Here is a 14,006-nt window from a genome sequence, read left to right as displayed (position 1 = left end):
GGGGAATTTTTTTGGTGCAGGATGAGTACTTTTACTTTTGACACACCTAATGTACAGTTTTCCATTGATACAGTTTAATGGGCAGTCAGGTATTTTCTAAGTGTTTTATTGCTTCATTTGCTAAACTAATAGTTCTATAAATGGTAACGACACTGCTCAAAAGTTTGCCTGTACTGATGTGGACTGGGTAATGTGTTAGGAAAGAAAGGATCCCACATTGTTTGACAGAAATGAAAACGATCAACCAACAGAGAACTGAATTTAAAGACGCCCTGAAAACCAAATTGAAAAAATGATATAGCAGCCTAGTCCGTTTTTCAGAAATTTCATTGCAACAATTTCAAATGTTACTCAGTATGTTGTATGGCTTTATGTATGGCCTGTTTGCATGCATGCCTAACAAGGATGAGGAAACTTATGGTGCCTTGGAGGATCTCCTCCCAGATCTGGACGAAGGCATCACTGAGCTACTCGACAGGACAGGACAACTTGGATGGACATAATATCCCAGAGGCGTTCCATTGAATTTAAGTCAGGTGAGCGTAAGATTTCATTTTGATACCAAATATCAGTCAGGGTGGGTAACCTAGCCTGTAGAGGTCTGTGCATCCCTCCATAAGCCTTTTCATCCCTGACCCATCCCCAAACCAGTCGTGCTGAACAATGTTAAAGCCAGTATAACGTTCTCCATGGCTTTTCGAGAACCTTTCATGCCTCAGGGTTAATCCTCAAGGTGACCCTGCACGAAAAGTTCAGGGCCGCAGTGGCAAATTTTGATATTATACAGTAAACATCAATTAGGCTCCAATGTCCTGACAGTAAGCACAGGGCCCACTGAGTAAAGCTACCCTCATTAAGTTTGTCTGTGAATGATTGGTCAGAGACATTCATACTGGACGCCTGCTAGTGGTCATTTTGTAGGGCTCTGGCAGTCTTCTTCCTGATATCTGCTTTTTGCACAAAGGAGCAGATACCAGTTCTGCTGATGGGTTAAATACTTTTTAAAACACTTTCCAGCTCTTCTAACGTAACTGTCTGTCTCCTAGAATCTACTCCATGCTCTTGAGTCTCTGCTGGAAGACACAGCAAACCTTCTGGCATCCTGGAGGATTGGACTACCCGTGCAACCTCTGTAGGGTCCAGGTATTGTCGTATGCTACCAGCAATGACACTGAGTCTAGTCACATGCAAAACTGATGAAAAAAAAAACCAGCCAGAAAAGATAAGGAGGGAAAAATGTCAGAGGCCAAACACATTTTGTTTAGCAGTGTATTTAAATGAAAACTATAGAAAGAATAACATTTTACAATTTTTCAGCCAGGAAGAGTCCAGCAAGAGGCTGCGAGCACACTGTTTTAATCTGGTCCAGTTCGTCTTGTTAAAGAGTCTCACCTTTCTGTAAGAGTGACACCGTGCCACTGATGAATATGCATCTTATTTCTGCCAAATTGAATGGCAGATATAAAAGGAAAACAGACAACACTGGAATATTTACCATTTTATTGAGACATTTTCTTGTGTAGTTTCTAATAATATCCAGAGGGCAGTTGGCTAAATTGACCAAGTGTCTATAGACATTGACAAATGAAAAGTCAGTCCAGAGTGATGGCAATGTTTCTTGGTGTGAATATCATATACATGTGAATATCTGCATGTTATTGTGTTGGCGCTCATCATTGAAAAAAACAATGGCAGCACTGAGTGTCTGTGTTGAGTTCTGCTGGTCAGCAAGTTGCAGAACTCAGAACTTTAACTGTGCCATCCCTATAACTTATAGTTTTATGCACCCTTTGTAAAATATTTTACAGTGTGCGGTCCTTTCCTGTGTTGCTGCTCTGCAGTGATCTGAGAATCTTGGTCATCAATATAACATTATTAGTCATGGCGTTGTCCGTCCCTGCTGAGGCTTTAGAGCTGTGCTGCATACTGACAATGTCACCACTGGTCTGCTTGGGCTCTGCGCGGCGGAAAAGATGTCTCATAGTGGCCTGGAGACAGCAGGAGAAGTAAATTATTTGGAGAATCAATGAGTAAAAAAATGATGATGGGCATATCACACCTGAAGGGACAGGTGGATGTGGAGAAAAGAAGAAAAATGTCAAGTTAAGTTAAAGAACGTGGAGGAAGAGAATAGGAAAAGTGCTTCAGTCTTACCTGGAAATTATTTGTAACAAAACAGTAGACAACAGGATCCATACAGCTATTCAAACTGCTGAGGGTGACAGTTAGATGGTACACTATCACATGGTGAGGCATGTCAGGGTAGAAGTATACCACCACCTGCAGCACAAACAGGCAATGCCAAATGTTCCCATAAAAGCAAATACATTTTTCTCATTAAGTCAAACAAAAACGTTCATTTCATTAATATGTTTATTGTGTTTCACTGTTTACTGTTTTTATCTTTGTTGTATTTTATTAAAATTATAACTTTGAGATCCTTACTATTTTCCCTACTTTTGTATTCAGCTTTTTTAAAATAACATTCTATTGTATTTTAGTTTAGTATTTTATGTTAACTTTGCAGTCAATGACTGCCTGAAATCTAGAAGCCATTTATATCCAAATGCTCAGTTTTCTCCTCTGCCAGGACTTTACTGCAGTCATCTTCAGTAGCTGTCTGTTTGTGGATCTTTCTGAATTCAGTTTTGTCTTTGGTAACTGAAAAGCCTGCTCTACTGGGTTGACTGACTTGGGCATTGAACATTGTCCGATTTCTTTGTCTTGGGAAACGCTCTGGTTGCTTCTGCAGTAAGGTTTTTGTCACCATGAAGTGTTTGGTGCTGCTTCTGTTAGCAGTTGCATCATCAATAAATACTAATGACCCTGTTATACTGGCAGCCATACATGCCCATGCGATATCACTGGCTCCAACCATGTTTGACGTATAACGTGGTATGCTTTGGATCATGAGCTTTTTCTTTGCTTCTCCATACTTTTCTCTTCCCACAATTCAGGTACAAGTTAATCTTTGTGTCATCTGTCCAAATAATCTTTTCCTGCACTGTTCAGGCTCTTTTAGATGGTTTCTGACAAAGTCTAATCTGCCCTTCTTGTCCTTAAGTTTAACCAGTGGATTTGCACCTTGCTGTAAACCCTTTGTGTTTACATTGATTGCAGACTCTGACAATGATACATGAACCTCCTGGAGAGTGTTAGTGAGGAAACAGGCTTCATCTGACCATAAAATTATTTATCAGGAAGTTGTCCAATTATATTTGAGCTGCTGAAAATGGAGGACTGTGTACTGTGTGTATACTGTATGTGTGTGTATACATAAACTTTCTGTCTTTTTAATACATGTCAATATTGGTTTGAAATATTGTACATGTATTTTTGTCTATATATTTATGTTATATATATATAGATTTTTCTTTTGTTGCTTTATCACCTGGTAATATTGTCTAATCAAAATTGTCCTGAACCTACCGGTGACCCACAATGCAGGGTCAAGGTTCACCCAAGCATGGACATAATTTATGAGCAGTTCAAGCAAAGGCTGGTTTTCTGCCTCACATTTGTTCATTTGTAATCCTTTTAGAGGATAAAGTTGAAAGCATCCACAGTTTCATAAGGGAGAATACAATCATTAATACTACTTGGCCTTTTACTTGTTCAAATACTTGTTGCTCACCTGTCTAACATGAAAGGGTGTGAAACAGACTGTGAAGATGATCAGCACAGTTGTCAACAGCTGGACAGCTTTCCTTCTCCTATCCCTGAGAAAATAAAGTTAAAGATACCATTATCTGCATATTTTTATGGGATATAAACTATCCTATGTGTCAGTGAGTCAAAGACAGACAGACGGCTCACATACACACATGGAACAAAGAGGCTCACATTCAAACCCAATTTCAGTTCAGAATCAACATTTAACAAACCCCCTGCACATCTTAGGACTGTACGGTGAAGCTGGAATAACTGGAGAGAATCCATGTAAACAGTTAATGCAGTGCATCCTAAAAGTATTCAGAGCGCTTCACTTGTTCCACATTTTGTCATGTTACAACCTTATTCCAAAATCGATTTATTTACATTTCACTCGAGATTCTGCACACAATGCCCCATAATGACAATGTGAAAAAGGTTTGCTTGAAATTCTTGCAAATTTAAAACAAAAAACAAAAACATAACATGTATATAAGTATTCAGAGCCAGTGTGTGATTTCCTCTGAATATTTTGTGGATGCACTTTATTTTCTTCAATACAAGAAAAACAACTTTAGTTTTCTTTCCCGCCATCTGTCAGTGTAATATTAGTTCTACCTACCTGCTCTGTTGCATCAGACGACGGTCTGTTAAGGCCCACATAATGCGCAAAGTGAAGACCACAATGATGACAAGTGGTAGAAAGAACTCAGTGATGGTGAGAAAGAGGAGCTTTGAGAGACAGCAGCCTGTGTGCTGAAAAGCGGTGGAAAGAAAGGAGTAGGTAACCACAATGGCAAACAGCCATACAGAAATGCAAACACATTTGGCCACACTGGAGTTCCTCCAGCGACGAGAGGCTTCAGCCTACAAAGACAGAGCAGAATGTGCAGCCTTGTAAGTGTCTAGCATTTTCAAAAGCACGACTGTGTAACCAAGCTACAGACGACACTCACCTGCACAATGGCAAGGTACCGGTCGACGCATATGCAGGTTAGAAACAGGATACTGCAGTACATGTTGACAAAGTAGCTGAAGATGTGCAGATATGAGCAGGTGATACAAGCTCCTCCACTGTAGTAGAGCAGGATGCGAGTCGGTAGAGAGAGATTCACCAAGAGGTCACTCACGGCCAGGTTGATGGTGTAGATGACTGAGGTGGTCTTTTGCTTGGTGCGGAAACAGAAAACATAAAGTGCAACTATGTTGAGCACCATGCCCACCTGAAAAACCAAAAGAGTTAAAAGATAGATGCGAGGAAAATTAGTAAGAGGTACTAAATTTCAACATAGAAATTATGTGCAACATTAAAAAGCCTTCGTCAAAACACCTTACCAGGAAAATAAGGGAGTTTATGACCACCAGTGCAATCCAAAGGCCATAGAAGTCATTGTAGAGCCCCTCATCTAAATGTGCCAGTCTTTGAAGATATCTTTCCATACCACTTGTGTTTGCTGGACCCGATATTTGAGGTGTATTAAAGGAAGTGTTGATGAAAAGCCAGGACTCTGTACCATTAATGTTCATCATCATGATGATGTGCGATGAGGTGATAAGCCGCCTTAATGATGCTGATGAGGATTGTGAGGATGACACGGATGATAAAGTGGAAACTGTCAGAGAGAATAATACAAGTTTTATAGAGAGATATATACACCACATTTACTGACAGATCCACGCATTAGTTGCATTAGTTTTCATGTTTAAACAGAAAACTGCAGTTTTACAGTTACATCATCTCTAAAGGCCTGCCTTGCTGTACTATGTTACTTCCTCTTTTCTATGTTTGACTTCAGCATCTACAGAGAAACATAGGGACACACACTGTCCTCCTTTTCTCTGATGCTCACTCTCTCTGTCTCTGACCTCATACTGGCTGTTGCTGTTGTCACAGATACACTGGCATGGCTATTTTAAACCAATATCTGGCTTGTTGAACCCATATATTTATAATGTAACTATATTTATTTATCACTACAGCAATACTCCCTGAGGGGCTAGGATTAATTCTCATTCCAGCTATTATTACAAATAAAAAATAAATACTTTTGCTCTTATTGGCCAAGATATAACCCTCTCACAAAGTACAGAAACAACATGTCATTACTCTGGACATCCAGGGACCTTTTCATTTAATCATAATAAAAAAGAGATAGATCATTTGTTTTCTTTTCCATTTAAATAGCTCACAAAAGCTTAGGTTACAGAATCAATCTCATGGAGAATCTACTGGCATTTAAAGCACTAAAAAAGGCCAAAGTCGCGTGATGTTTCGCATAAATGAGCTGGATTTCACTCCTGCATCCTTTGTCTTCCATGACAAATGCAGTTTAATTATTCCTGTGAGTGCCACACTGGGAAGGTTTAAGAAGCCCAGTGTATGTGATGCCCGGAGTTTGTGTTTTGTGCTCCTTGCTTACAACAAATCTCTTAGCAAAATAATCATCCGGCTGATGAAAAATGTAGTCTATTCATGCTAATGGGAATAACATGCTCAACTGAGGGTGAGGCATGAATAATGTGATTCATCTACATGAACCGGAGCAGTCTAGCCACACAACATTAAGAGCACTGAAGGAAATAAATGAGTGTTTTCACAGTGACACCCTCTGATATTAGTCAGCTTATTTGACCTAGTTCATCATTATTAACAGTGCTTACAAGCGTTATAGTGGAGCACTCTGAGGAAAGTTTTTATTTAGGCACTTGCTTCTTTCTCTCTCTTTTATGATATATGCACAAATATGAATGTTATTCATCCTAAGCAACCCATGAACTATGTGTAAGTTTCAGCAGAATGGCAAAAAAGTTAGCCCTGTTGTCATTTCTTCTTTATTTCTAATAACTTGTGCATTTAAGAGTTACTTAAAAACTGTTCCCAAACATTCTTTGAGAATTTTTCTTTTCAGTTTGTTAAAGTTTTTCCACTTAGATTTCACTCTTAGAAATGTAGTCAGACATTTTCCTGTGACACCCGTAACTACAGCCAGTTGCATTTAGTTTGCCCTTACACACTGTTCATAAACCGTGTCTTCACAGGATCCAAATGAAATGCTTTAAACTTTATAAATAGCCTATGAGACAATATTAAATTAAATAATATTTCACAGAGCATGAGAAAGTGTATATTTTTGGGTTTTGTAAAAAAAACCTCTACTATCACACAACATCATGCCCTGTTTAATCTAAATAATAAAAACATTGCAGCTATAATTGTTTAAATATATTTTATTGAAAGTAAAAATGGCGAGATCACGCTGGAACTGGGATTTATTATACATTATAACCATTAAACATCATGTCTACTGCTTATTGTATAACTGCAAACTAGTCTGTGTATCCAAAACAGCAATAAGATATCACCTAGCACTGATCTACCCACTCCCTATTCCTCTTCTGAGTTTTATTTTAATCTAATTTAGCTGTCACCTAATTTAATCTCAGAAGTTCAGAATACAGGGATTCTACTGTCTTCATTTTTAGATTATTTAGTTACATTGTTGCTTCTCGCTCTTGCACATCTTGTGTCTGTATCAAGGCACCATCTGACCTCTGTTCTTTATGTGCATTATACATATGATCACTTCTATGTTTGTTTGTTTTTACTATTTCCAGACCAGCAAGTGCCTACCTCTGTGGGAACCTGGGCAGCTGTGGTGGGAACACAGTGTTAAGGTCACCCTCGAACTCTGTCACCACTATCCCATAGAAAATACACACATAGTTTCAAGATTCCCTAAATCCACAATTTTCTGTGATTTGACTCACACGAGTGGATCTAGAATGCATCTCAACAGACGCGGCTCAAAATTAACCTGAAACAGCCTCAATGTACAAAATCTAGTAGCACCTGCAATCGTATAAATTGACTGACCCTCTCAAGTCATCACTTTTCAGGCTAAACGAATGACATTTAGGATATTTTTACTGATGTCAAATGTCAAATAAAGCATGTAAGAGTTAATACATGTGATACAGCTATAACATGATTGGAATCCTTAGGCAACCCTAACAGCACGACGAGCTCATGTTTGTTCTTCTATTGCCATCATGGGCCATCAAGTAAAGATTTATGATAGGAAAATTAAAATGCTATTAATTTAAAATAAAATTTACAGTAGGGCTCGCACTCTCTATCTGCTATAAACTGTAAATACTGCCTAGTGTAACTGTACTGTAATACCGCAACATTTGGCAACCCAGATGTAATCTAATGCATCGCTGTTTCCATTTTATTGTTGCTCCTCTTCTTCCGAAATCAAAGACAGTCATGATGCAATAACTGTAAAATGATACTGGGAGGAAAAGAGAGGGCTCAGAGGAAGATCCAAAATAACACTGTGCAAATAAATCCTAGCAGCGTGGGAGTCTGGCTTTATGTGTGTGTGTTTGTGTGTGTGTGTGCTACTGATCATCTAAAAGACAGCATTCAAGAAAACAAATAAGGCAAAATTATGGAGTGTGACAGTGATATATTATGTTTTTTCCTAGTTTTACTTAAACCCTTCAAGACAACTCTGATTTTAGAGACATATGTACTCGCGATTGGACTAAAAGCTTGCCGTTGGTGTTTCAGCACACCCTGATTAAGAAACAGTTCACAAAAATCTAACTTGGTGAAACACTTCATTAAGTTTTCAATTTTTTAATAAAATAGAAATTTTATATGACATACCTGCTGAGAAAAAGGAGATCAGTCAAATGAGTAACTCTGAAGTCAACTATGATGAAACTGGGGTGTCTTTAAATCCTAATCCAAAATTCCTTCATCGTTGTCCAAGGATACTTCAGCTTTCAGTGACCTTTGCAACTTTGTATCTTCATCCCCGTTTCTGGAAGTCGTCTTTCTGCGTTAAGCAGTTCATCATCAGGTAGAATTCCATTTCTGTTTTGTGCGTAAATCTGTGAACGAGATGTACTTGCCCATTCTGAATATCTCCAAATTTTTCAAACACCCTCCTGTCTATTGGCCTCTCCATCTGTGTTTGTAAATCTCACCTGTGTCAGTGTGTTCTTATTTTTCTCTTTTCCCATTTCTCCTTCTTTTTCCATCATTTTTAGTCTCTCTCTTCATTCAGCGGCTCGGGCTTAATACCTTCCTCCCTCACTCTCTAAAGCTCTCTTCAGTTTCATCCCCGGACAGGAAGTCTTAAAATGTGTTTACATTCCCGGGAACATGCATGTGCCCATATACACTATGCACACACACACCAGTGTAAAGCACAAGCATGCACACATAAAACATATTCTGTAACAAATGTTGTGCATTTTCTAGGGGTTTTTCTTTCTGATTTTGTGACTTTCTTTCATATAAACAGAGTGCGCAGTGATGGATTCTTATATCAAACATGGCCAAAGTTTCAAAAGCTTAGTCAGTGTTTGAAGTAATTCCTGTGAACCAAAAGCTCAGGCTTCAGACTTGGCTCTCCATGATGTCAAACAGAAGGAGTATCTTTAACATAGTCCTCTCAAGCACAAGAGTTACATACATCTGCTGTTCAAACCCTTTGTTTGAGCTGAGTGGCCAATCAGGAAAGGCAGATGTTTCAGAAAAATGAACTAAGGGCATGCAAAGAGACATAGTGTAAGATACATATAAATTTGGCTCATCTGCACTTTACTACAATCGAAATAAAAAAATATTGGTGAACTTGTATGAAGGAAAATTAGAGGCTAAATATTGTTTGCTGTTTTTCTTCACTGGATTTTTTAAAAATGTGTGAAAATTTGTGTGGATATGCACACGCACATGTGTGTGTTAGACACATCTACTGTATTTTGTAGACATTTCTTAAATGTGTTGATAAATGTATAAAGACATGATTAGATTGCTTTAAATGTATTTACAAGCAACAATTACATTACAAACTTTGAAAAACTCATGTAATGTAATGTACTCAAATTGATGGATGCTTAATTATTGTCATCATGTCTCCTGTAATGTGCAGCATTTAGCATATCTTATATTTTTTATCCATAACCTAAATACAGGAAGTAAATACACTGGTCTGACTAAAAATCAGATTCAAATGTAAAACTCGGGCTGTCTCTTGATAACTAGTCCTGGTTCAAGCATCCATCAGTCTTGCAGAATGGGACAGGTTTAGGTCTCCTGGTTTCCTGGCAGGAGAATCATCATCACTCATAACTTGTCAGGCTAGCTAGAAAAGATCCGGAATAACGGATGCCAAGAGAAGCGCCATGGATCAACCTGTTAGAACGAGCAGGGTAAGAACAGAATGGAAAGAAGTGCATGGAGCAAGGGCACGGGAACATTTTAGAGAAATACTCAGAGAAAAACATGGAGTAAATATATATGTCTGCACATGTGGGTAAACAGAAGACAGACCGTTACAGTATATAATGTCTTTGTGAATGAAGGCTGTTATAGAGATGGTGCATCAATCTGTGGGTAAGAGGATCTGGAAGGTGTGGTTTATATCATTCTGAACACCGATGATTCGTAACAGATGTTGACATTTTTTGCATTTCTTACATTGGTGCAGCCATCTGCAGCAAAAAAGTAAAGTCTCCTGCCTTCCTTGTTTAACGGGAATGAGGAGATTTTTTAAATTATTCTGTAAACAACTACATGTATCCCTCATGACAACAAGCACAAGAGGAAAACGTGAACTTACTTGTGGAGTCTCTACAGAAACAATAATATCCTTAAAGACAGGAACCAAACTAGCCTTGTACAATTTCCTACCAAGTCCTTAAAGAAAAAATTATACCTGTTTATTTTTGTTTTGCAGGGATTGCCTCACATATCCAAAGTCCCCTGTCTTATCTACAGTCTAATCACCCGTGATGATTGTTTAACCAAATGTCACACTTGAGAAACTTTATGATTTGTCCCAGACTTCATGTTTAACTCTCTGTCAACCTGACAAAATGCAGGTTCACAGCCCTGTCCTCACACCTATGGATGACTAATCTACTAGCACATGGAGAGAAAGTGAGAATGTGATCTGGTTTTGTGCCCTTGGATAAAATAAAAAACTAAAATAAACTCTCACTGTCTTACACTGAATATTTAGCCAGGTAGGCAGTGAGCCTGATCATCATGACTATCAGTCCTTAAACCCTGGTTTGGTAAATGTCTGTGACTAAAGATTGAAGTGTATGAGTATTAATGACTGTGTCTGGATGTATTATTATATCTTTGCAGTTTCTGCTTTTACCTTGCTATCATCCAAACACACATTAAATAGTAACCATTAAAAATAAACTGGTAAAAGAAATAGGAGAGTAAGATTTGAGGTTATTTTGGAAAATACATGATGTATATGACTCTCACTGTAATTTGGGATGCAGGTGAAGTGAAGCATTAACCCATCATCCAAGGATGGAAGTAAATTTGCTTTTCTGAATGCATCACACGATCGTTCTAATCTTGATAAAGGAGCTGAAAGAAGAGCTAAGTGGTGAGTGTCACAGACATCATCATCATCATCTTGATTACAGATTTATACCACTGCCTGGAGGTATTAATATTTGATTACTTCAGAGCCTCAGACAACAGGGTCTTGAATTTAATGACAGGAGCCACTGGCGGTACATACAGGTGTAAAATTACTATGCACTGCTGTACATCGAACACTGTTAAGGGGTGAAAGGAGTGCTTAGGAGAAAGCTGGAAGGAAACTGCAGTAGTTGTCTTTTTCCTCAATGTTCTTTGAGGTATGATTCTCTGAATGGTGAAGTCTCGGTAGGGTGGTAGTTTGAGAAAAAAGTAATCCTTTAATAGAGTAACTTTTATCAGCAGTGTGATCTTATACAGTGGCAATTATGGGAAATGGCCTGTATTTGTATAGTCCCTAAGGACCCCAAAAGCCATTCACACACTGGTGATGGCAAGCTACATTGTAGCCACAGCCTGGGCGAGGCGAGGCTGCTGGACACTGGCGCCACCGGGCCCTCTGACCACCACCAGTAGGCAACGGGTGAAGTGTCTTACCCAAGGACACAATGACCAAGACTGTCCAAGCCGGGGCTCGAACCGGCAACCTTCCGATTACAAGACGAACTCCCAACTCGTGAGCCATGTGAGCCATTAGATACAGTGGGGCAAAAAAGTATTTAGTGAGCCACCGATTGTGCAAGTTCCCCCACCTAAAATGATGACAGAGGTCAGTAATTTGCACCAGAGGTACACTTCAACTGTGAGAGACAGAATGTGAAAAAAAAATCCATGAATTCACATGGTAGGATTTGTAAAGAATTTATTCGTAAATTAGGGTGGAAAATAAGTATTTGGTCACCTCAAACAAGGAAAATCTCTGGCTCTCACAGACCTGTAACGTCTTCTGTAAGAAGCTTTTCTGTCCCCCACTCGTTACCTGTATGAATGGCACCTGTTTGAACTCATCATCTGTATAAAAGACACCTGTCCACAGCCTCAAACAGTCAGACTCCAAACTCCGCCATGGCCAAGACCAAAGAGCTTTTGAAGGACACCAGGAAAAGTATTGTAGACCTGCACCAGACTGGGAAGAGTGAATCTACAATAGGCAAGCAGCTTGGTGTGAAAAAAATCAACTGTGGGAGCAATCATCAGAAAATGGAAGACATACAAGACCACTGATAATCTCCCTCGATCTGGGGCTCCACGCAAGATCTCATCCCGTGGGGTCAAAATGATCATGAGAACGGTGAGCAAAGATCCCAGAACCACACGGGGGGACCTGGTGAATGACCTGCAGAGAGCTGGGACCAAAGTAACAAAGGTCACCATCAGTAACACACTACAACGGCAGGGAATCAAATCCCGCAGTGCCAGACGTGTTCCGCTGCTGAAGCCAGTGCATGTCCAGGCCCGTCTGAAGTTTGCCAGAGAGCACATGGATGATACAGCAGAGGATTGGGAGAATGTCATGTGGTCAGATGAAACCAAAGTAGAACTTTTTGGTATAAACTCAACTCGTCGTGTTTGGAGGAAGAAGAATACTGAGTTGCATCCCAAGAACACCATACCTACTGTGAAGCATGGGGGTGGAAACATCATGCTATGGGGCTGTTTTTCTGCCAAGGGGACAGGACGACTGATCCGTGTTAAGGACAGAATGAATGGGGCCATGTATCGTGAGATTTTGAGCCAAAACCTCCTTCCATCAGTGAGAACTTTGAAGATGAAACGAGGCTGGGTCTTCCAACATGACAATGATCCAAAACACACCGCCCGGGCAACAAAGGAGTGTCTCCGTAAGAAGCATTTGAAAGTCCTGGAGTGGCCTAGCCAGTCTCCAGACCTCAACCCCATAGAAAATCTGTGGCGGGAGTTGAAAGTCCGTGTTGCTCGGCGACAGCCCCAAAGCATCACTGCTCTCGAGAAGATCTGCATGGAGGAGTGGGCCAAAATACCAGCTACTGTGTGTGCAAACCTGGTAAAGACCTATAGTAAACGTTTGACCTCTGTTATTGCCAACAAAGGTTATGTTACAAAGTATTGAGTTGTATTTTTGTTATTGACCAAATACTTATTTTCCACCCTGATTTACGAATAAATTCTTTACAAATCCTACCATGTGGATTCATGGATTTTTTTTCTTCACATTCTGTCTCTCACAGTTGAAGTGTACCTCTGGTGCAAATTACTGACCTCTGTCATCATTTTAGGTGGGGGAACTTGCACAATCGGTGGCTGACTGAATACTTTTTTGCCCCACTGTATGCCTTCTAATTTGGTAAATGTTAAATTACTGTCTCCTAATCTAATTATTACAAACCTTCAAATTATACACTAACAGGTGAAAGAGAAATTAGTCACCAACTCGGAGATTGTCTTTTCTCATAGACTTAAATATCTGCCTAGTCTACAGAAATCTAAGGAGATAAGGCAATACAGTTCCACAGTAAATTAGTACAGCTCTGAAACATCGTCTTCCAAAAGCTGCTTCAAGTTCAGATATTTGCAAAAATTTCCACCATTGTGGAAAGTTTAACAGCGAGAAGCTGAGTGAAAGTTATAATTGATCTTAAATGATCTACTTTGAGTTGGGCCTCTAAAATATACACTCACTTTGTTACATACAACCATTCAACTGAAGATGAATGCAAGTATGTATGAGTCAACACACAGCAGCACATTTAGGCTTGACATAGTTAAAACAACCTTAACAAAACTGAAAGCAGATGGGCTACAGCAGCAGCAGATCACACTAGGTATCACTCCAGTCACCTAAAAATAGGAAACTGAGGCTGTAATTCAAGTCTGGATTTCCGATTTCCATGTGGATGACAGTCAGAATTTGGGCTTTAACAATATGAAAGCATGGATCCCTCATATTTTGTATTAAAGGTTCAGGCTGCTGGTGGTGTAATGACATGGGATAAATTTTCTCTGCACACTTTGG

At 39.4% G+C, this 14,006-nt stretch overlaps 1 protein-coding gene across 1 annotated transcript; it reads right to left on the bottom strand.

The window, feature by feature from the left end:
* Window positions 1-1,523: 1,523 nt before the first annotated feature.
* Window positions 1,524-8,728, bottom strand: LOC146564430 (G protein-coupled receptor 20-like). Its single transcript, XM_085292231.1, has 7 exons — window positions 8,327-8,728; window positions 4,987-5,264; window positions 4,608-4,874; window positions 4,274-4,518; window positions 3,635-3,719; window positions 2,155-2,280; window positions 1,524-1,988 (listed from the first exon to the last, which is right to left on the bottom strand). The coding sequence occupies exons 2-7, from the start codon at window positions 5,182-5,184 to the stop codon at window positions 1,803-1,805; spliced, it is 1,107 nt and encodes a 368-aa protein (XP_085148357.1). The 5' UTR covers window positions 5,185-5,264; window positions 8,327-8,728; the 3' UTR covers window positions 1,524-1,802.
* Window positions 8,729-14,006: the final 5,278 nt, after the last annotated feature.

The sequence above is a fragment of the Mchenga conophoros genome, linkage group LG11 (genome assembly GCF_057382185.1).
Source record: "Mchenga conophoros isolate Kocher_MC1m ecotype Shallow Benthic linkage group LG11, M_conophoros_male_GT1.1, whole genome shotgun sequence".
Lineage (NCBI taxonomy): Eukaryota > Metazoa > Chordata > Actinopteri > Cichliformes > Cichlidae > Mchenga > Mchenga conophoros.
The sequence above is the reverse complement of the archived record's forward strand: the minus strand, read 5'-3'. Positions and strand labels throughout refer to the sequence as shown.